The following is a 23,535-nucleotide window of genomic DNA, read 5'->3' as shown; positions in this document are numbered from 1 at the left end:
CTAAACAAACAGCAATGATAAGACCCCGCAGAGGAAGTGCTGTGTGCGGCAAATCCCTCGTTGCCTTCCAGCATCCATCCAGGCATTTCCCTTCCACAGGAAGCGTCTCTGCTCGGGAATATGCAGGGAATGTAACCTTTTGTTTAGAGAACGAGATTCTCCGGGATGCTGCCTGGCGAGCGGCTCATTGTGAGCTTTTGCCAGTACAAAGCAGGCTTATCTAAACAGAAGTGTGAGCAGCACATTGTCTCCGCATCTTAGGGCTGGTCTAATGATTCACTGTTCAACTCCCTGCAGGAAAATCAGACCTTACTTTCCATCCATCTCCAAGCCAACACCCCTCAACCAAACTCCAACCTGTGATAGCTCAACGGGCTAATAAATCTATAGTTAAGAAAGCTCTTATGCCTTTTGTATATCGGAGCGTATTCATCCGAGAGCCACAAAACACTCCCAGGTCAGCCCATATGCTCTAGACAACTCCTTTCCCCGAACTTGTGTAATTCTACAGCGTAATCTCACTGTGACACCACCTGCAACAGCGTAAATCACAGCAGAACACTGACAGGCACGAGTCTGTTCATACTTTAACTGTATCATCATACCTTAAACCTAAGGAAATAATGGAGATTTTATTTTCATATGGGCTATAGAGTGCTTCACAGAAACCAGAGCAGAATGGACTGCTCTGTACTCGGTATACGTCACTGTGACAAAGACAGTCCAATGACAAAAAGGCATAGGCCTTCATTTTACTAACCACTGAAGTTATGATGAAGCAGTGAAAGTTACCTGAATGATCACTGTAGCATCAATTCTACTGTTCCTCCCCATGGCACACAGTGGACCTGGCAGAAAGGAAGTTCCCCCACTCTTTTAACCCCTTTTAAGACCCTGTAGCCCACACTAACCCTCACTTTCATAACTACTTTATGTTTCACAGGCCCTAAAACAGAACCCTGTGGGACTCCACAAGATACGCTACATTAAATTGGTACAAAACAATTTACAATAAATAACTGGATAATACATCTAGAGTTCAGAGTTCAAGAGGTTAGTGCTTCTAGTTCTGCAGTATATTTTACAAGAGCCGTCTCCCTGCATTCACAGCATGTTTAAGATCTTCCCACAGATTTTCAATGACGTTCAGGTCAGGAGACTGTGAAGGTCATTCCAAAAGCCTCAACTCGAAGTAGTTCATGGTGGATTTGAAGTTATATTTTGTATAACTGTTCTTTTGCTTCATTTTCTGACTAATTGTGTCACATTTACTTCCAGCTTGCTAGTCCGGAGCATGGCTTAGGCTTATGATGATTTAGGAGAAGAGGGGGGAGCTGGACTTCAGGTGGCATCTGCTATGGCGTAGGAAGCCAATGCCCCTTTCTATATGTGGAGCCAGGAATGACAGGGTTACAAGGGAGGAGACGGGGTGGGGGAGTGTTGCGCAGACTTGTCGTAGACAGGTGAAGAAGGTAGAGATGGAATTTATAGGATGTTAGATTCGGGAGGAGGGGCTTCAGGATTGTCCTCCTTCCAAAATGAATGTGGCCAAACCACTTTCATCAGTCCACAGCACTTGGTCCTAGAAAGCCTCTGGCTTATGTAGATGTTTTGCACAGTAGAAAGGTTTCCCCTGTGATGACTCTTCCATGCAGATCCTGTTTGTGTAAGGACCGCTGCACAGTAGAATGGTGCACCATCGCCTAAACGTTCCTGCAGGTCCTTTGCTGCGATGTAGGGGATAACTTTGCCATTCTGTCTTGTCTTCCACAGTTCCCCTGAACTGCTCATTTCTCACTGACACTGCAGACCATAGAAGAAGTGTTGTCTTGGGCTCTACATGTTTGCACATTTGAACAATAGGATGGCTGCTGGGCTTGAGCTGTTGGAACTAGCCAACAAGACACTGCTGGTACAATAACTGTGCCCAAAAGTAGTGTGCAGTATGAGTGCATGGATTTCTCCAGTACGCCAAAGATGCACAGATGACGTACGGCTCTTGCCAAATATTCTATTATGCAAATAGAGCTATTTTCGTGATGTACTGCATCCCATGATGAGGACTGGAAAGCAGTGAAAACGAGGCACGTCTTGGGAACGATCCAATTTGATCAGTTTCTGATGGCTGTAGAGTCTACTTGTACTCGTGCCCTGCAGTATGATACACAGTACATTATGGTTATTGTGGTACACCAGATACTCCACTGTACACTAGTTAGATGCAGTATACAGTTTTGCTAGACTACTGTTGCTCCAGACAGCTCAACATATTCAGAGGTTTGTACACATTTACACTATGTTGGGAATTTGTTGGCATCCAACTACAGGAGCATTAGTGAGGTCAGAAACTGTTGTTGGAGGAGTAGTTTTGGGTGCATCTGAATTTAGGTGAGGGCAGTTATCAACATACATGTGCCACCCCAACTCATGCCAAAGGTATTTGTTGGAGCTCAATCACTCCAGACAATGCAGTTCCACTGCTCGGTGACTTTAGCTCTGTACACCTCTAGTTGACGATTGCCTTTGGGCATGGCCACCTTAGGCTCAGGTATGGCTGCTCTACAGTGCCCCATTCTAATAGTAATGCTGTTCTATGGAGATTATCCAAGCTCAATCAGCAATGGGTACACCTTCAAATAGCTGGGTTTACTAACTAGACGAGATAAGGTGGTCAGGGATTGAGCCTAGTCCTGGACTTCATTTTCCTTTCAATGGTGAATCTCCTTTTTGAATGCAGTCCTGTGTAGTCCAGAACCAGGCCTGATCCTGTCCTCTTAAAAATAAAGGTTGCTACAAGGGTTCTTTACACAATACCATAGAATAATAGTGAATAATATTGAAATGATTAAGAAACTTAACAGCAACTTTTTTAAACCTTGAAAAGGTTCTTCACACATACACACATATAAAAAGGTCTCTTTATGGTACCAAAAATGGTAGTATCTAATAGGGATGAACGATTTGGGGAATTCCTGCATAATATTGCCATTATGATTTTTTTAATACCTTAAATTCCAAGCCAGTATTAGTCGCATTTCTATCAAATATAATTATAAACTTACTCCTACATTAAAGGATCCTCAGGGTTCACAAATGAAATGCCATACTTGGTGGTCCAGCAGAATAAGGCGTCAACACTATAACCAGCAGCTTGCTGGTTCGAATCCCGCTCACGAGAGAGCACAACCGGCCCTGCTCTCTCCACTTTACATTAGATTTAAAGCATTTAGCAGATGCTCTTCTCCAGAGAGCCTGTTAAAAGTGCTTCAGTCCAGCGCAAATGGTGACACACTGGTGTCTGCTGGCCAATGCGTCAGAGCCCGCTACTCAGCACTTTCCTCCAAGGTTGCCGAGTGACGTTGCATTGGCGGCAGTTAGGAAAAAGAGGCGATGGTGCCAGAGGAGGCGTGTGTCAGTCTTCACCCTCCTGATGTTGGGAGCATTGCATGTGATATGCAGAGAATATGTATGGGTTGGGAAACTGGTGATCCAAACTGGGGAGAAAATGGGTGAAAAATCTGAAATGAAACAGGTGGCAGCTCTGCAAGCCTGTGCCAGCCTTCCTCAGAATTTCCTCAGAAGTCTGTCTAGCATAACACAGCTGTTACACCCATTGGATTTTTCATTTAAGTTCATATGTGGTCTGTATAGCTTTATGTTTACTGTTCAGGAGACGTACAAAGTAAGTCCATGACCTCTGTCTATCACGCTATCAGTAGATGAAGTCTATGACAGTATTGTTCAGTGAACTGATCAGTGAACCCCGTGGCACTGTAATACCCCTACATGGATACACTGGGAGGAAAAGAGGGAAAAAAAGACCATAAGGCAGATTTTTAAATGATTATCATGTATCAAGTTTTATGAAAAACAAGAACAGAGATTGTATTTTGGCACCTTCTTGAACAAAGCCACAGAAAGCATGACTTGAAATGTCAGTGCACCATTGTAGCTCGTAGCTGTGGTCAACTCCACTTAACGTCAGCTTCATGCTAGTGTAATAAGCATAAATAGTTCACAGCCTATATGAAGTAACACTTCACACTTTTCTATAAGGAGCAGAAATGTGTGATGCGTGAACTGGTTAACACCAGCGCTCAGTTTCGGGCAGCCATAGTGGTACTGGTGTAGTCGGCCTGACACAGGACAGAATGCCCATGTTTACTGTAGGTTCATGTTGAAACTTGCTGTGAATCACAATAACACCAACAACTAAGCCCTTGATTAAAGGACAACTGTGACAATTGGGCAAATGTGCATCACTTGGATAACCTGCAGTAAATCTGAGGAGACGTTTTTTGGATGGAAACGGGTCTGTCGATGAAAAATGTGGCCACACAGAATGCCTTACCAGCTGTTTCCAACAGCAGCCAAGGGTACCAGAGGGATTCCAAAACAAAGACTTCAAGATGTATCAATCCGCCCTGGAGGAATTACTTGCTCTCAATATGGTGTCAGAACGAATTCCATCAGGTGTCATTCCAATTACCTCCTTTAACACACCTTAAACTCTCCCATCACCAGAGTACCTTCTTGATTCAATGCCAAAGTCGCTCCTGTAAGCTGAACTGAGTGCGCCACTGCCAGTTCCTTAGCAAGCAAGATGGAGCCGATATAAAAGAGATCTTCTATCTCACCCTAGGAGGCAACTCCCGTTCAAAGCTTCTGGAAATGAGGTGGAGTGAACAGTTTCTGGTCTTTAATCTGAAATAACTATCCGACCAATGAGCCACATTAACTCCAGTGATGACCAACTGAAGCAGAATTGCCAAAAACGCCACTGCTAGTCCTTCCTAAACACACATTTCTTCAACCCCAAATGAAAACAAGTTTTACAAATGTCTCAAATGATATGTACTTCTTTTCAGTCCTTAAATTGGTGTGTTTTTAGGATGGCGATAAAAATACAAACAAACTAAAAAAAAAAAAAAAAGTAATAAACAAACACCAACACAATAACAGTGATCATCAGTAGGGATGCACGATAATATTGGAATCATATCAGTATCGACAGATAACTGTTTTTTTTTTTTTATTACATCATCAGATGTTTACATTTGTCTAGTACGTCAAACCGATATTTGATAATGCATTTTTTTATTGTACTATGAAAAAGTAGGACTACTGTGCTAAAAGATCTAGCTTTGTGTTCATTGTACTGCATTCAAAAGCTACGGAAATGTTTTACCTTCCGTAACGATAAGCCAGGCATTAATATTCCTACATTCCTACATTTCTACATTTTTATAAATGATTCCGTATCGGCATCAGCAGTGAACGTGAAGCAAGAAATATCGGAGATCTGCATCGGCCCACAATTCCCATATCAGTGCATCCCTTATCATCAGCAAGTCCAGCGTTTCAGCTCTGTGGCAACAACAGTGGAAGTAACTCTACCTCCAAGAAATTACTAAAAATGACTGAAAGCACATGAAAGTAACATGAAAATTCGATATTAGCAGCCAAAACCTGGCCTGGGCAGCTTCGCCCTGATAGTCCTGTGACAAATGAGGTGGAGGTGAGTTTAGATCAAGTTTCAACTCCTAACTACAACCAAGAAAGTGTGTTTCATGTGTTTCATCACATTTGCAGCATCAGTAAGGTACACCGTCCACCATGATTCTTTGTTTTCTTTAGACATCTGTACATTAAGCTAACAACACGTTTTACCTTTTGCTCATCAATTGCATATTAATGGCTCTCTGCTGGTCACCCAGCTGACCCACGCTTCTGAAAAACATCAGAATGTGGAGTAACCTGCATATTTGACCTAAGCACAACAGGGGAAACCTGCATATTGCTTCAGCCAGCCAGCCATTATACAAAAAAAAAAAAAAAAAACAAACAAAAAAAAAAATACAACACATTTGCCAAGCTGAAGTGGCTGCATACAAATCAACTAATCCCACTCCACACCTACAAATGTTAAGTAATATTAATTTCTCTTAATATTTCATATGATTTAATAAAAAAAAAAGTCTACTTATCACACCCTTTAGGGCAGAGGGAATGGGGAGCTTTACACAGATTCACTCAATCCATGTTAAATAGCTGCACTTCACTGACATGGCGGCAGCTGGAGGGTCCTTTTCTGAGACAAGCTGCATACTGAAGTACTTTATCAACAGGGAAAAAAACAAGGTTTTTGCAAATTAAGTGCGCAGCATTTTGCATAGCTACACCAGCTATCGAGCGTTCATTAACAATGCGTGACATCTGCATAAATCATTTATAAGGCTTCGTTGATGGATGAGTTCTGATGCAGGGGGCTTGTCAGCAACTAAGACGCGGAGGGGAGTTACGAGAAGGCATGCGCTCTGCACGCACGCACGGATGGATGCACGCACGGCGCTAAACATAATATTTGTGCAAATGTCAAGAACAATTTTGGAGTTCGGAGTTACACATAACACAAAAGACAAATTTCATTTGCGGACGCAGAAACAAACTTTTGGACGGGTTAAAAGGACGCCTGTTGTGTGCGCGGTGGTCAAGCTAGCTTGTTTTGTTTCTGCATTTCTGTAGTATTTGTATATCTGTATGAAATAACACTCATGATCGAAATCAGCTCCGCAAACAGACTTTCCATTGCACACACAGAGCAGTATGCAACCAGTGCGATAGCAGACTTGCTTTTCGTCTCTTCTGACATGAATGATTTGCCTTGAAGTACATTCAGTAACAGGTGAAGTGCCGGATAGGCGTAGGAGTTCTGGAGAGCGGGTTAAATTTGGATGACACTGGTAAGTCAGAGCGGAAACTCAGAAACGGTTTCATTTCCTGCTTGAACTTTGGGTTAAGCTCTTTCAGCACAGTGTCGATCTGACGGGCTAAATATTTTGGTTTCTCAGGTTGATTGAGGCACTCTCCTTTTTGTTGCGTGTCATCAGGAGAAGCTCTCCAGCGAGCGCAAAGACGGAAAAAAGAAAAGCGATCCCCAAAACATACGTCGACATCAAGGCAGCGCTCCTCAGCACTCACACAGCCGTGAGTCTCACTGTTCTTTGGAAAGAAAATACATTCGTATGGTTTTCAAGTATTTTCATCACACGCACACGGTAGCGGAAAGTTGTTCTGTTCACTCTGAGGCCACCGTCTCCAGAACGACACATGAAACCAGCTAAGTGGATGGAAGCAAATCTGACAGAGGCAGGCCTTCCCATTTCCCACTCCCAGTTCCATTGGGGCATTTTTTTAATGGGTAAATATACTGTAGTAAAATTGTTTAGCAGAAGGCTAGACAACTAGGCTTCAGTCCCTCTGACCTGTAACCCTATCCATGGTCATCACTGTGGGTACCTAAGGTTCCACAGGTTCCAAGCCGTGTTTGAGAGAACCATCAGAAGATAGAGGATGGTCATCTCAAACACTCAGTTTTGCCCGTTCATGGATTTGACGCGCCAGCCTGCAAACTCTTCACTGTTGGTTCGCTGGCCGAATCAGGGTTTCTGGCTGGCTGCTTTGGTTTTGCCATTGCTGCTGGACTTCAGCTGGGTCATCTCCACAGCAGCAGCAGTGTCTTGCGGAAGGCTGCTGCGCATGCGCTCGATGGTCTTCTGGTAGGACGCCTTCTCCTGCTCCAGTGAGCGGATCAGGTGCTTCATCTGACTCTCACGGGCCAGAAAGCTCTCCACGCTGGTCTCCAAACTCTGGATCTTCACCCGTGCAGCCTGCCATAATCAAACACACACAATATGTTTTAGACTTTAAATAAATGCTTTTCACAGGATAACATGTAAGTTAGAGCAAAGCCACTCTTAACTTCTGTTTTTAAATATGGTTAGATTTGAAACCTCTAGACTCTTAATTCGCGTCAGTTAAAGCAGCATTATGCAGAATATTTACCTTAAAATAGCAACTTCAAAATCATTGTGAAAATCCACTGACTTTTAATAGCAAGAATGGCGTATCCTTAATTGCTACTCTGGGCTTGGCACTATATACCTTTGGTGAGGCGGGCAAGACAACGCTCGAGTCCTGTAATATTACTCTGCTGCCTCAGTCCACATGCTTCTCTCACTTTCAGTGACAGTTCTGTATCTCTCAGCTTGTCCAGAAATGTATGTTCTTTAGCTGTGTTTCAAAGTGTATAATTTCACTTCCTAACTGTAGGGAGAGCCCAGGAGCAAGACATACCAATTCTCTCATAATGCTGCTTTAAATGTTCTTAAATAAATGCAACAAAAACTGATGTTGTATTTTAATATTCCTGATATAGACAGGTTGCTACTTAAAAAAAAATTAAAACGCCTTATTTGAATTATAAATGAACCATGTATAGTGAAAATTAACCAAAATTAAGGTATTATTATTATTAACCAAATAGCCATATTTAAAAATAAAAGTTCTGTAATTCTGTGATAAACATGGTTTCTTAGTTTTCATTCGCTCTACTGATGTTCATGTACTGATAATCCATTACGCATCCGTTACGCATCCGCATTAATTACTACAACAGGACTATTTGCAGATCTCTGTAGTCAGGTGGAGCCACTTGAGACCAGATTGTTATCCGTTAGCAACCGCAACCGGGACATTAAGATGAATGTTGTCTGGCTGAAGACTGACTCTTTTATTAAGATCATCTGTCAGGGTTTGTCTTTTAGGGGACAAATCGAAGCCCCATATCGTTCAGTGACACTTTCCCCATTCTGTTACAAATTCAGATCAATAGCACCATTTCTTGCCTTCAGTTCTTCACAACTGACTGTGAAAGGCAAAACAGAAGACTCAAGTAGTCGCACATAAATTTAGGAAATCTCAAGCTGTGTCTCAAAACCTGGCCAAAATAATGGAACAAAAATAGACTGCCATATCTGTGAGTGAATATATCTGCAAGGGTTCCAAAAAGTCTGGCTCAAGAGAAGAATCTTTGGCAGAACATGCTTTGGCAGTAGTGTCTGAATTGTGCTCTTTTGTTTTTCAGATCTCAGCTAGAATTTGTGTGATGCTGCCACCTACTGGTATTTGGGACACACACAAAAGTGCCCTGTGATTCCTACACAGAATACATGTAATAAAACTTTCTACAATACCAACCTCAGTACATCAGATCTCAAAAAATTTTTTTATGGCCAATCCATAAAAATCCAAAGCAGGAATATGCCCTGGACAGAGCACCAGTCAAACATAGGGTACTACATTTAGACCTATTCACTTACACAGAGATGGCAATTTAGCAAAGCTAAATAGAGTGTGCAGCACACATCCTACCTGCTGTATCAGTGTGGCACCTATTTTCAACAAGTCAAGTAAACGAAAAAAAAAAAAGTAAATCCACACCTGTAGTTTCTCAAGCAGCTCCATATTTTGCTTTTTCAGCTGGGCATTGGTCTTCTCAAGTTTGTCCAGCCTATCGGAGTCTTCTGAAAGCGTCTGAGGAGCGTCCATCATCTCGTCCTGCAGAACGTGATACTCCACCTCATAGGCATGCAGCTGCTTGGATATGTCCATTTCTAAAGCCTTTCAAAAACAGAGAACTCCAGCCATTACACAGATTCATCCTTGGGGTATACAGTGGTTCTATGGATCTACTATGGGCGATTTAAAACAGATGTTAATCTATCAAATAATGATTTGAGTAATCTCATGGAATCTCACGCAGATCAGTCCTGAGGGTTAGAACAGCTTGGCACAATAAAGTGAGTGGGAACTAAAAGTTCCTGTTATCAGCTCAGATGTGACGAACATAATATCGGCCACACATAATAGGAAATGCTTCTGAATGGTCCTAAAAGCCAGTCTGTGGTATGTTTGCTCAGCAAACAGTCACATGGAACTGCATTTTGTTCCTGTGACAGAATGCTAGATTATATTGACAGGGTGTGGTTCTCTGACCTTAGTCCTATTTGCCTCTGGTTTACATTTACTTGAGAAAGGTAGTGTAATTTAAGTGAGATCTGTGATTTTGGTTCTGTATGAATGTGTGTTGTTTTTAGTCTAATACTGCAAATTCTCATATGTTCTATACACTATATGAGTGTGACCCCATAAGTATTGGGGTCACCTGCTAATTCACTGTTTCTTCTGAAATCAAGGGTATTAAAAAAAAGGAGCATTGCTGTGAGGATCTGACTGCATTTAGCGACAAGGGCGTCAACAAGGTCAGAAGGCTGGATGTTCACCAACACACCTCACCCCAAACTTCCCAATTCATGTTTTCAGATAACACAGTGCCACTGTTTATTAGCTACAGAGAGTCCTATTCTATTGGCAATACTTCTCTAAAGGGACTAAAACAGCAATGTTTTTGCATGTGCACATGTGTTAGCAACATGTAGCTGTATGCTTTCCTTAGAAGAGGTGTCCACAGACATTTGACCATATAGTGTATTTATTTTCCAATACTTCACCAAATCCAGAGCCCCTTTAAGAATGGTAGTTATGTTTGAACTGACCTTACAGCAATGATATAACACAACAGATACAGACATAAAACGGATATGTAGATCCGGGCCATCAGTGGTGATGCAGGATATCCCACAGATTCTTTATCCTGTATTAATAGACAAGCTAAATTCTTTACACATTACATTATAGAACCTTAAACAAACCCAGCTCAAACAATGATTTGCTCTCCTAAAATACACACAAACTGAGGGCGTTTTCACACCCAGGTTTTGTCAGGACCCAGGTCTACTTGCTCTGTGGTTTTGTACATTTGGTCAATGTGAAAGCAGTTTTCAAGCAGACTTTTTCACATAACTCCTTCGCTGTTCCTGCACAGTGAAATGCCATGACTGCTCTTCACTGCTTTAGTGTTTGTATCCAAAAAAGTTACGAAAATCAGTAAACGGACGAACTACTACTAGGCTCTATTTTAAAAATTGCCAAATTTGAAAGCGTTTAAAATTACCACAGTTTGTTTGAAATGTTTCTGTGTAAAAGTAAACCAGCAATGATGGGAGCATCTGTCCCCGAAACAAGCCCTATATCGTGCATCCTGGGTGCGGACATGTGAGTTTGGTACAAGCGTGAAAACGTCCTGAAGCTCAAGACTCCCAGGCTCACTCTCTGTACCTTGGCAATTGTCTCTTCCATCTGGTTCTGTGTGAGGGTGGGGATGGTGGTCTTAAGGTAGTCCACAATGTTCTCAAAGCTGTCACACTCCAGTATCTCTCCCTCGTGGCTACTCAGCAGACAGAGGGCCACCTTAAAGATCACATCCGTGCCCTGGACGAACAGCAGGTCTGCACCACACAAAACACACAAACACATTCAGAAAACATGCAAAAGAACATAAACATGACATTACTGACCACAACATGACTAATAATGGATATTGCCAGGGTTTTGAGCACTACCACTGCTAATTTTAATACTTTACTGGTACTCATTGATTCTTTGACAGATTTGTTCAGTCTTCAGGTTGCAAGTGTGTGTGCAAGTACAGCCAGACAGGCAGCAACACTTTCTTAAATTGGCCAGCACTGGTATCCATACATTTCAAGACAAGACAAGACAAGACAAGTCAAGACAACCATAATCCACCACTTGTTTTGGCCTCTGTCTTTAACCCAACAGTGCAGTAAACATGCACACATACACACTAGTGGCCCTAGTAATACACACAGTGACAGTAAGCACACATGCAGCCATTGCTGCGTAGCCCAGGAAGCAGGGAAAATTAAGGGCCTTGCTTAAGGGCCTAACAGTGGAATTGAACCCACAACCCTGCCATCAGTAACCCAGTGCTCCAACCGCTGAGCCACCACTGCCCCACCAATAGCAGAACCATTTTAAACCAACTGATGTTTAAAATGACGCAAAGTTGGCTCACATACCGAAAACGCGGGACACAAAGCCCAGCGGGAACTGCGAGGCGAAGAGCGTGAGGAACCAGGGCGCGGCGTACAGGCTGGGGCTGATTTCGTGTTCCTCCAGGTGCGAATACAGGCCACGGTGGTAATCATGCAGCAGCCGTGACAACTGGTACATCTGGATCTACAGAGAGAAGGAGAGAGAGAAAGAAAATGTGAATCAAAGTGCGAGAGTGAGAGATGAGTGCTCTCACAGTAAGCAGGGTTATCTCTGACCAGGCGAGGAGGGTGAGGGCTGCTTATGCTGCTGGCTCTCTTACCAGTCTGGTGGATTAAACATTAGCGCAGTTGATGATGAATAACCAGAGAGGAACAGCTGAAGAAAGAAGGCTAACAGAGGAGTCAGTGTAGGAGGTTTTGGGAAGAGGTGGGGTAAAATAAGTAAGTGCCTGTTGTTTGCTTTCGAAAGTTGAGAGGACACAGCTGAGAGGCATACCACTGAATAGGGGATGGGGGTGGTGGAGGGGGGGGTGGTATGCTGCTAATGTATTACTCAGAAGAGCCAACTACTCCTAAGGGCACAAAAGAAACACCTGTCACTGTCATAGGAAAACGTTGGATCTCTGAAACTGTAGCTTTACAGCACAAAGAAAGAAACCTCTTAACTTGGGCTGTTGAAGAATATCAAAATGTAGTGTTTATAACTGTAACTGTACCGCTACCACTGGTTGCAGACCTGTGGTTCAAAAGAGGTAACTATCTAACTTCTCATCTAACATCGAGCCTGATTCACAGTTCACCTATTGTTCCCATTTAGTCTCCAAAACAAAACCAGTCCTGCTACATTTTTCATGGTTGTGGTGTACTTGGCAAACACATTAGATCCTTAATAAGTGGAAAAAACATGGCAAGAGCACACACTCTCTCTCACGCAGGGCCCTCACCTGCAAGGAGATCATATCTGGCCGGTACTGGCGACGCAGGCCGAGGTCGTACATGAGGAATTTGAGCGTGTCGAAGGCCTGCTCCTCGCTCATGTGCAGCAGCAGAATTCCAGCCACAAAACTGATGCCCTGGCAGTAGCCCACCTCCGTGTCCAGCAGGGAGTAGGCCTTCAGCAGATTGTAGAGGGACAGCTGACCCGCGCCCAGCTGAGTGCTGAAATACTGATGTGTGGGGAATGTGCGACCTGCAGGAGAGAGGGGGAAAGATCAGTAAAAGTAAAAGGCAAAGCACATAGTAAAGTATGTCCCAGATCTGTTTGGGATAACTCGACAGTTCAGTATGGTCAAAAGCAAATGTGTGAAGGCTTCAGGTTATAACCACACATCAAAACTATAGGGAGGACAATTCCAATCAGTAGTGGACAGTCAGTCTTTTTTAGAAACAGGGGAGTCAGGCGCCTGGGATGTGTACTGACCCAGGTCCACCAAGATGGCGTGCTGCTGGGCAGTCAGCTGTTTCAGTAGGTCCTGGTAAGGCGTGTCTGGAGCTTGCTGTCGCTGAGGCAGACGGTGACGCAGGCGATACTGCTGAGAGAGAAGCAGCCACACTTCCCCACGACGACTTTTGGGCACACCTACGCACACATGAATACACATGCTCACACATCATTTACAGCCAGAAAGTTAAACAATATGGTCCACTAAAAGTTCACTTGGTACACTTCTGAATGGATTATAAAACAAATATTTACATACATAAAACGCACATGTGGAATATTGATCAGAATCATACTATGAATATATGTGTGCAATATTTTCCCATATGTATTACTGCTATACTACTTTACTATATAACTTCATATAACTTATTTACATGTACATATCTTTTTTTTCATCTTTATTTTTAAGTTTATTTTTATTTTGATTGTATATTCTTACATGAACGGTTGCAACTATAACAACTGCAATTTCCCTCCTGGGATCAATAAAGAATTTCTTATATAATACAACAACACTAAACCATAGAGACAAAACTGGCAGAACAGGCTTAGTTAGCATATGTGTTGGTACCTTGGCAGAGTGCGGTGTGGATCTCCTCCTTGTCCCACTGCACCTTGGTCCTGCAGGGCACGTTCAGCTTCTTTTCCCACAGAGCCTGCACCTCCTTAGGACATTCGCCCACCTCCTGATAGTCTAGTTTCATCTTCCGAATGTGCAGTTCATCCCGACTGGCTAAATGGGGATGATACACACATACGCACACACTCTCAGTTGCTCGTCTTGGGTCTTAGTCTATAGTTAACAATACTGAATAAGATAACTTGTGATAGGTCTGCACGATATGGACAGAATACCATATAAAAAGATCTATAAATGATATTTTTACTTGATTACTAACAGGATGGACAGATAGAGCCCTGGTTGGGACTGTTATTAGTCCTGCAGCATTTTTAGAACAACTTAATGTAACAAGGTACAACCCATTAGGAACATCTGAAGTTGTTCTGGATGCTCACACTTATGTTAAAGGGTGCAAACTGTGGCCAGTATGTTACCAGTATTAGCAAAGCAACACTGTGATAATGGTTACAACATATTGTGCAGCCCTAACCTGTAAAAACAAACAAAAAAAGCCCAAAAAACTGTTTAAAAAAGGGAACAAAAGGGTCCATTATCAGGTCAATCATTTGCAGAGATCACAGGATTAAGCAATTTTCACACTGAACACGGAAAATCCTGGAAAGCACATTATTTTCAATTTGATCTGCCGAGTCTCTGCACGACCAATATAAGAGCAGTTGGTGTGTCGTCTGGTAGTTCCCTCCAGCATTGAGGAAAGGCTAGTTTTGTCGGTTTCTGAACACGAGCTGTACAAAACCAGTACTAAAAGGTTTAGCATAGAAACAGGCGTCAGCCCAAGCTGGTTCTCCAGGATTGTAGGTAACAGCACTGAAACTAGGTGAGAAGAGAGAGCCTCTCAAATAAACTTGCAAGCTAATGTGTTGTCTCCAACTAGCCAGTAAACATTTACAGACCCAACCTCGCTACTAAAAGCACCTCCCACTTCTATGTCCAACTTGCAAGCAGGTTTTGCGGACGTGAGCGCAGTGCATACCGTGTTCAGTGTAAAAACAGCTTTAGAGGAGTCAGAACTGCCACAATAACATCATGTACTGCTGAACGGTTGCTTTCAGACATGGACATTCCCACTTCTAACTAGGGATGCATGATGATATCGGATTCCATAAGTATCGAAAGATAATTGCTTTAAAAAAAATAGCATCAGACAGACCTTACCTTTGGTCAGTATAAACCTTGACAGTTTCTGATGCATTTGAAATAGTTGTCATTTAACTTGGACTTCTCTGTAATGATGATTCACATAGAGCTAGTTCCAATTTTAGACATGTTTATGTATCAGCAGATAGGGAAAATATCAGATTTGGCATTGACCTGTGATTCCGGTATCGCTGCATCCCTGCAGTGGAAATATAAAAGCAACAAAGCAGGAAACAGCAGCTTTGCCAGTCTTATGCACTATGCATGACAATCAGAATGCCGTAAGCTTCTAAAAAAAATACAAACAAGCTAATTTAATCCTCACAGCCAAGACAAACTAGCCAACGAGACATTCGAGCCACTAGGGATGCAGTAAAGATGCACAACAGACAGACAAGTGGCTGTAATACACCCTTATCAGTTAATTCATATCTAGAACTTGCAGTTAGTTTAATTGCTGCCTTTCGTCTCCATTTTTCATGGTCATCAGCATGCTACAGAGTACGAGCCAAGCATTGCAGACTGTTTAGTCTGAGCTGAGGCTTTCCTGTCTTTTCTTACCTTCTGCTCAAAACAAGCCTTTTCAGTTACTGCAGGTCTTCCACACAGTGCACTCAGATACATAAAGCATCACATGAAGAAGAGAAAGGAGGAGGAAGGGGGGTTGAAGAAATCACTTGAGGATGCATGTTAGGTGTGATGTTTGGTAGCCAACAGAGGGCAATATTTCACAAGTTAAAAGAGTTTTATTAAGCTGTAAACTGAACATTTTGTACACTGTTTAAGCTACAACCACCTCCACTAACACAGCTTCAACCCAAACACACTGAAAACTTCTGCTGCTTTTAGGGGTCACTGAAATAAAAGTGTGTTCTTACTTATATACTTGAACTTGAACCCAGGCATTCCGATCTAAATATATCTTTCTCCCAGATTTATCTCAAACTGAGGCAATAACACTTGACCCACTAAGCCTAGGATAAAGCACAGGATAAAACACCATCTAAGCAGAAGTCACCAGAGTATGGTATGGGTGTGCCTGTTCTGGGCCTCCAATGCAGCATGTGGACGTTCTCATACTATAGCGATAACAGCACATACACCAAGCCCCAGATAAACATGCACACGATGGGATCATGTGTTAATCTTATGTTTGTGTGTGTGTGTGTGTGTGTGAGGGCGTGTATGTGAGTAGGAATGGTGGCACACGGGTGTGTATACAGGAGGGGGAATGTATGTATGTATGGCATGTGGTAGAAGCACAGACAGTACAGACAAATCAGCACATACGTCCAAATGTTTGTGGACACCCCTTCTAATGAATGCATTCAGCTACTTTAGACTGCACCCATTGCTAACACAGATGTGTAAATGCACATAGACAGCTTGTCTAGTCCCTGTAAAGTACTGCCAATAGAATAGGACTCTGGGGTAGACAAACATGAACCTATAAGAACCATGCCTAAAGCAACCCCAGCAGTGGACTGTGTTCCACTAGCACTCTTGTCGCTGAATGCAACCAAATCCTCACAGGAATGCTCTAAAATTTAATCGAAAGCCTTCCCTAGACAGTTACTCCAACAAAAGCATGACAAATTGCCTATAATTTCAGAAGAAACTATGAATGAGCAGTTGTCCCAATACTTTTACTGGTGGCTTAAAGCAAGGATTACACTTCCCGACAGTAGGGGAAGCCCAGGAGCATACAATAACAATTCTCCATAATGCTTCTTTAAGGCTTTGACACTTTTCCTGACCTTTTCAAGTTTTGTATGTACTGAAAGTGGTCAAAGTTTTGATGCATTCTTACCCGATTTTGCTTCTATCATTGTGTTTCATTTCTTTAGGTTACTAGTTAGGTTTAGACATTGAATTATTGCTAGCTTGATGTGTTTTGTGTGTGTGTCTGTTTATGTATATGACACTAACCCTCCAGTCGCTGGTTCTCCTTTTCCATGCGAATGAGAAGGATTTGCTGGTGGATGGCTTTTTTCCATAATGCTCTATAATCAGCTGGAGTGCGGCAGCCAGTCTCCCCTCCAGTGCCCTGCTCTGAGGGCAGCAGGCTGGCCAATGCATCCTGCCGGGGGTCTAGGGCACGAGGAGAGAGTGGCAGCAGCTCATGGCCATCCATGTCTACAAAACAACCAATGCATATTCAACGTGGGGGTAAATGTAAATTGCAGGGGTTTAAGTTAACCAAATTAGAATATAAGTTTACATAAATATACAAAACTTAAACATGCATAAAAACTGTAACTCAACGTTGCACCTCAATTGTGTTAATGCCAATTCCCACCTACTAGCTAGGAAACAATGGTATCAGTACTGGGAGGCTGAACTGTAGCATGTGCTTCCTCTGTGACGTGAAGTGCTACCACACCTTTTCAAACTGCTAATGACTGAATGTCATGGGACAGCTCAACATGCTTGGAGGAGAACCCGAACAGCTTATTCTGTTGTTAACAGACACATGGGTTGAGAACTGTCACTCTGAGCGATGGCTGAAGAAAGTTTAGCCTAAATGAGGGTTTTTGTGTTTGAAAATGTATACATTAGTGTGGCTTCCTGAATCTAAACCCTGAATCTAGCCAAAGTAATCAAATCCAACTGTGCTGAGGTTAGAGATGATCCACAGAACTGTAATCAAATAAAATCAAGGTCAGAGTGTTACACTCCTGGCTTGAGTAATACTCTGTTGTCATCATAACCCTGAGCTTGGGTATGAGCTGTGCAGCGTGTACAGAACTGCAGTGTATTGAGAACCTCTGCATGAAAAGCCGCATTTCATATAGAAGAACACAGGCCCATGGTTTACCCTGCAATGTTGACTGTAAACAGCATGTTTGGGAGAAAAGTGGTCATGTTGTGTCTGTACACACACTTGTTTGTGTGTATTTACCCACCAGCCTTGTGCGTGGATGCCGTAGCCTTGTTCATGGGCGAGGCCACTCTGAGAAAAATCTTCTGACGCCAGGACACTCTGCGCGGAGTCACAACGTTCAGCGAGTCACTGCTGCAGCCAGACAGTGTCCTCTTCCTGCCCTCTCCATTACTGTCACGCAGACACACACATACATATATATACATATACATACATATATACACACATAGGGTCAGAGAGTACACACAGGAAAATCCCCTTAAATTCTACCCAAAACAGTATCAGTCTTTGCCTTGAACCTGTCACTGATAAGATGACAGGAAAAGTATTTCTACATACTTTCAAAACACTGGTTTTGAAGTGAATTAGCAAGTTCTGTTCTCCGATTCGTCAGATTATATGTTTTGCGTCTCAAAATTACATTTGTATCAACATGCCATATCAGAGTATTATGACCACCTACCTAATACTGGGAATAACCACTCTATGGCTCAGATGACACTAGCGAGATGTCTTGGCATGGACTGTATTAGGTGATTGAAGGTGTTAGTTATAGGTTCACTGGTCCACAGCGACGCATTGATTACTGATTACTGTACCACTCGCTGGACTCATCGTTCCCCTCTGAGAATATCCCACAAACTTAGCTGTTTCTGAGTTACTACTTTGTATACCAGTGTAACAGCATAACAGCGGTGCCACAGGCCATTGATGCCTTTACACCTTTACTACAGCAGCTCTACAACATCCCACAAAAGTACTAACTCAGAAACTGGTACTGAGGTACTGAAGCGCCACTGTGGACCAGTTGACCTGTAGAACGAACACCTTCTGTCAGCTAATATAGTCCACGTCACACCGTCTCGCTAGTGTCATCCAGGCCAAGGGTGATTATTCTCATTCTTAGGCAGATGGTCAAAAATGTAACTTCTTTTAGTTTTAGTTATATGTTCAAAACACAGAAATTAATCAATGATATATATATATATATATATATATATATATATATATATATATATATATAATTAACATTTCAGGCAAAGAAGAAAAATACTATTTGGTAGAACTGCACTTGAATAGTGTAATAAGAAGCATAATAAGAAGCATTGTTTATAAGCTGTTAGAGACAAAAAAATATTAATGACATGTTAAAGCAACACACAACACAAAAGTTACAGCCTACAATGCAATTTTAGTCAGACAAAAAAACAAAAACTCTTAAGGTCTTTACCTTAAAGTGTAAATTACAGAATTAAAGACTGAAGCATGGCTACAACATATCTGTACAATGCATTAAGGGCATCAATTTTTCATTTTCCATGAATTTTTTTAACATTTCATATTAAAAAGTCAACGTTAAGCTTTACAAAAAGAGCCATCCTTCCAGCATAGTCCATTTAGAGTTCCCTCAAAAGGTCAGAACAACCAGCATGAACAACTTCATTTTTACTTCAACTTCCCGGTGTTTGCCACCTACTGTACCTCAGTTAACCAAATGAGCACTGGTTATTCCGACAAGCACAGGTTGTAGCAGACACACAGAGAACAGCCTCGCTAAACTGAAAATCTGAAAGGCTTTAAAACAGGTTTAGAAACTCAGAGAACGCTAAAGCCACAGTAAAATGGCAAGTCAATGGCTTTAAACAACCTTAACTTAGAGACCCAATGCTGAGTTAAGGATTTTCATTTCTTTCAGGGAAAACACTTCAGAAGGTTCGATCAATCTCATAAGTACAGGTGGACTTGACAGTCCAGACAAATGTGCTTTGGCTGTTCCCTTACTGCATTCGATAATCCAGGGATATTGAGAAAAAAATGTCAGATTGGGGCAAACACGCTAATCTACTACAGCAGTCTATTTAAAGCAGTCATTATGTTTATTGAACTGTGTATTAGTTAAACACAACAGCTCTAAATCAGGGAGAAAGGCCTGATATTCTATATAAAGTTGTTGGGTCACACATTTGTAACCATGTGTCTGAAGAGTAGGGGGGGTGAGCGACCTGGCAAAAACAATAAAAAAAGATAAGATCAAGATCGCCCTAAGAATTTGTTCTTAAGAACGTTTCCAACAATAAGTCTTATAACTTAGAACAAATCCCAAATAAGAAGTTTGTGGAAAACTGTGTAAGTGGGCTTTAAGAAGAGATTTCTGAGAGATGTTTGGTGAATGAGGCCCATTCTTTAAACTCTCAAACTCTCAAAGATTCATAAATTAAGATAATGGCAGAATGTAAAGTATTGGTATAAGTCTATATTAGTAGAAGGTGCCTTTATTGTCATTATGCTTATATACTAATACATTTGATTTGAGTACAGTGAAATTCTTCTCTTTGCAGATCCCAGCTTGAGTCAGTCATGCTAAAGCACCCCTGGAGAAGGGAGGGCCTTTCTCAAGGGCCCAAATAATGACTGTAGAAAAACATGAACAGCACAACGTCTCTCAAAAGTGAAGCCACCACAGGTTTAGAACCTCTGTGGCTGGTTGCAGTATGATGTGTAGCTCCACCCTCCCCATATGTTTCATATGTCTCCTCTTAGCGGCCTTTCCATCTCCAGAGTTCAACAGTTCATTTTCCCTGAGCTAATATTAGCCCTTGTCTTTCCCCAGAAATAAGTTTTAAAAATCATATTTTGCTATATAGTAAGTAGGCGGGTTTACAATTGAATGAAGTGAAGAGCTGTAAAGATCGTTTATCTAGTTAATCATAACATTATTTATCATTAATTGTAACTGTTACATTTTGTGTCGTGCTGTGCTGTTTGTCGTGTTTACAGACGCTCTGTACAAAGATCTTTGCAGTTTTTCTGTTAAGTCTGAGGAAGTCTGATGCAAATTGGCCAATGTGATCTAATTAGTTGTTAGCCAGCCAGCTAGCTAATATTAACATAGTTAGACATGCTGGAGTCTGTAGTATTTGTACTCGGCCTAAGCCAGCGCTCTCCCCAAATATACTTTTTTGGTCAGGACCAATGAGTCAAAATGCTGTTTAAAACTATTTTTGCTCTTTAATCGTCACCGATGCGAGCTGGCACTCTTGCAGTAGCAGCTTGGGGGCTACACTGGAGCGTAGGAGCTTTAGTTTTAATTACAGCTTTGTACTAATGTTTAAAAATGTGGATAACTTGATGCTCACTGATTAAGATTGTTGAAGCAAACGAAAGCAATATTGAAATCCATTATTTTTGTATTATAATAATACGGCCAATAAACATGATCGTTCATTCAAAATATACGACTAAAATGAAATGTACACAGCGTAAATATACTCATATCAGGCATTTAAAGTAGATCTAGCAGACAAATAAGAAATTACTCATTTGTACTGCATTACTGGGTCGTTCGGCTTAATGTACTGTCAAATTCAAAGCAATGGTCCGTGTTTTTTGCTGGCAAGATGTCGAATGACATATTACAGTATGAATGAGATCATTACACATCAAAACAGCATGGTGAGGGACAAACAGCTGGATGTGTTGAGTGTTTTACTGTTCAAAGAAAAGTGCCCCATACTGAAGCCTTCAGACTCAATGGCGGTCTCTGAGGCTTGGTCTGAGAGAAGGAAGCACATCTAACCAAATGAGTAGGCACGCCTGGCTCCGCCTGGCTGGTTGCAAATTTCACATGCCACACTATTTTGGCTGTATTTTCACACAACGGAAGGGAATGGAACCACATTGTCCATGTTTTTTTTTACAGTCACTAAGCCCAAGATTCATAGCTTAATGAGCGTAGGTACTAAACCCACAACCCTGTAATCAATAAACCAACTCTCTAACCACTGAGCCACCATGACCCAGAGTTTATGAAACACTGACCCTTCCCACAAAACTCTCAGAAAAGCATATCATGACAATGTAGCACAGTAATGTAGGACCAGCAGCTGCGTTTACAACCAGAAATGGAAAGGTTAGACAATAAACCCTTCTTGCATACTGAATTCATTATGTTTGCTCGTCGTAACTTCAAACTGTTTCCAGTACTACTTTATAATGGCAAAGACATTTTTTTCCAGAAGAATTCTGAATCAGAAAATCACAAAATACAAGTACACATTTGAGGAAATCAGTTTATATTCCTTTGCATTAAACAGATTAATTAAAATAAAAAGGGAAAAACTCTGGTAGCTAGAATATTAGACAAAATCTGTGTAAAATATCAATTAAACTGAATTAAACTCATACCAAAAGCAGACCTTTGTAAGTGGAAAGAAGTGGTTATTACAATTAAAGAAGGTGGTGAGTAAACACAGTGAGTCCTAGGTTAGTATCAAAGAAGTACCAATTTGCGACACACATGCTGTTTGCAGTCTGGTACGGAGTTTAATGGTTAGTGTTGTAGCTCTTTTTCCTATTTTGTGCACATCGTGCACTTATCCGTACCCAAAAGATTGAGAAGTGCCATGCAGTTTTGAAAAGTCTCACTTTGACTAGTTCCCCTGCTGGCGAGTAGTCCAGCAGTGCAGAAAATGAGAAAAAGCAGTTCCTCTCGGAGAGCAGATAAGTGTTTTGACAAAAGCCTTTGGGTTAAGGATCAGACAGACACAGAGAAGACTCCTGCCATCCCAGCCCTGAACCTGTCAGGGGGCCAGTGTTTCGGCACTGTTACTGCACTGCCCCGGGGCAGTGGGGGGGCCAATATGCACCCCCCCTCTCACCTCTTTGGGCTGGCGCTGTCCGGCAGGGAGGCCAGCGAGCTGAGGGAACCCTGGTAAATACTTTTCAGGAAAGTGGAAGTGCTGAAGGAGGAGGGGAGGCTGAAGGAGGACTCGCCCTCAGACACGCTGCGCTTTCTTGTGACGGTGACCGGGCTAAAAAAAGGCCCACAACAAACATACATTACTATAGGCAAGAAAAGACTGCTGTGGCAGCAAAGTCAGGGATGAAAGAGGGCTCATTTGAGTGTGGTCATGATGCTGAAGTTCCTTAGCAGAGAAGTGGAAGGTTCATGAATAAAACAATGAAGGAGAATTCCACCAACAACTCACAATTTCTGAATAATTCATTTTGAAAACAAAGTCATTCATGTCTTTTGGCGTTTAGTAATGTCTAATCTTAAAGGTATCTTTGAACTATTAGTCTGTTCTAACTAGCTAAGGTTTTCTTGGGTAAATAGCAAAGCACTTTGTAAGTCGCTCTGGATAAGAGCGTCTGCTAAATGTGGTTTGAAGGGCTAAGCTGTTGCGAAACTAACCTAGTCATTAATGTTCACATCAGAGGAGATAAGGACCATCTGTGCACTCTAAAAACTTCCTCATAGAAAGTTATTGCATGAAATGAGCGTCAATATGTCGTTTTTTGATACATACATAATACTTCATATTAGTGCTGCCCAATATATCGTTTCAGCATTGCAATGTGTGTATGCACAACAGTCACATTGCAAGATGTGCTATGTCACATATAGCAAATCAAATAATACACATTCAACTTGCTTGATACCAAAGGGATATTCACACTATTCTCATTTAAATGACCAGAGGCAGATTATATCTGCCCAGTGTCATTTACTGCAGTCCAATCTTCGATTATTAATATCATGACATGTTGTATCATTTACTTCTGGAGAAATCTGGTCAAAGAAAGTGCACGAAAATGTTAAATATGTAGTCATGTAGGCTGTGGCAGAATAAAAATAAAATGTTTACTATAATTTTGATGAACAGAA

The 23,535-nt window shown here is 41.8% G+C and overlaps 1 protein-coding gene across 5 annotated transcripts in view; it reads right to left on the bottom strand.

The window, feature by feature from the left end:
• Positions 1–3,839: 3,839 nt before the first annotated feature.
• tbc1d4 (TBC1 domain family, member 4) overlaps positions 3,840–23,535 on the bottom strand; it is a 43,830-nt gene continuing 24,134 nt past the window's right edge. For 2 of the 5 annotated variants that reach the window (XM_072686266.1, XM_072686267.1), the window contains exons 11-20: positions 22,526–22,678; positions 17,890–18,038; positions 16,913–17,119; positions 13,775–13,936; positions 13,180–13,338; positions 12,704–12,948; positions 11,784–11,943; positions 11,020–11,189; positions 9,283–9,462; positions 3,840–7,670 (exon numbers count right to left, since the gene is read on the bottom strand). In XM_072686266.1, the coding sequence (XP_072542367.1) occupies positions 7,440–7,670; positions 9,283–9,462; positions 11,020–11,189; positions 11,784–11,943; positions 12,704–12,948; positions 13,180–13,338; positions 13,775–13,936; positions 16,913–17,119; positions 17,890–18,038; positions 22,526–22,678 (1,816 nt within the window). In that variant the 3' untranslated portion in view covers positions 3,840–7,439. The other 3 variants (XM_072686268.1, XM_072686269.1, XM_072686270.1) reach the window with 3 other exon arrangements.

The sequence above is a fragment of the Salminus brasiliensis genome, chromosome 8 (genome assembly GCF_030463535.1).
Source record: "Salminus brasiliensis chromosome 8, fSalBra1.hap2, whole genome shotgun sequence".
Taxonomy (NCBI): domain Eukaryota; kingdom Metazoa; phylum Chordata; class Actinopteri; order Characiformes; family Bryconidae; genus Salminus; species Salminus brasiliensis.
This window is presented reverse-complemented; position numbering and strand designations above follow the sequence as displayed.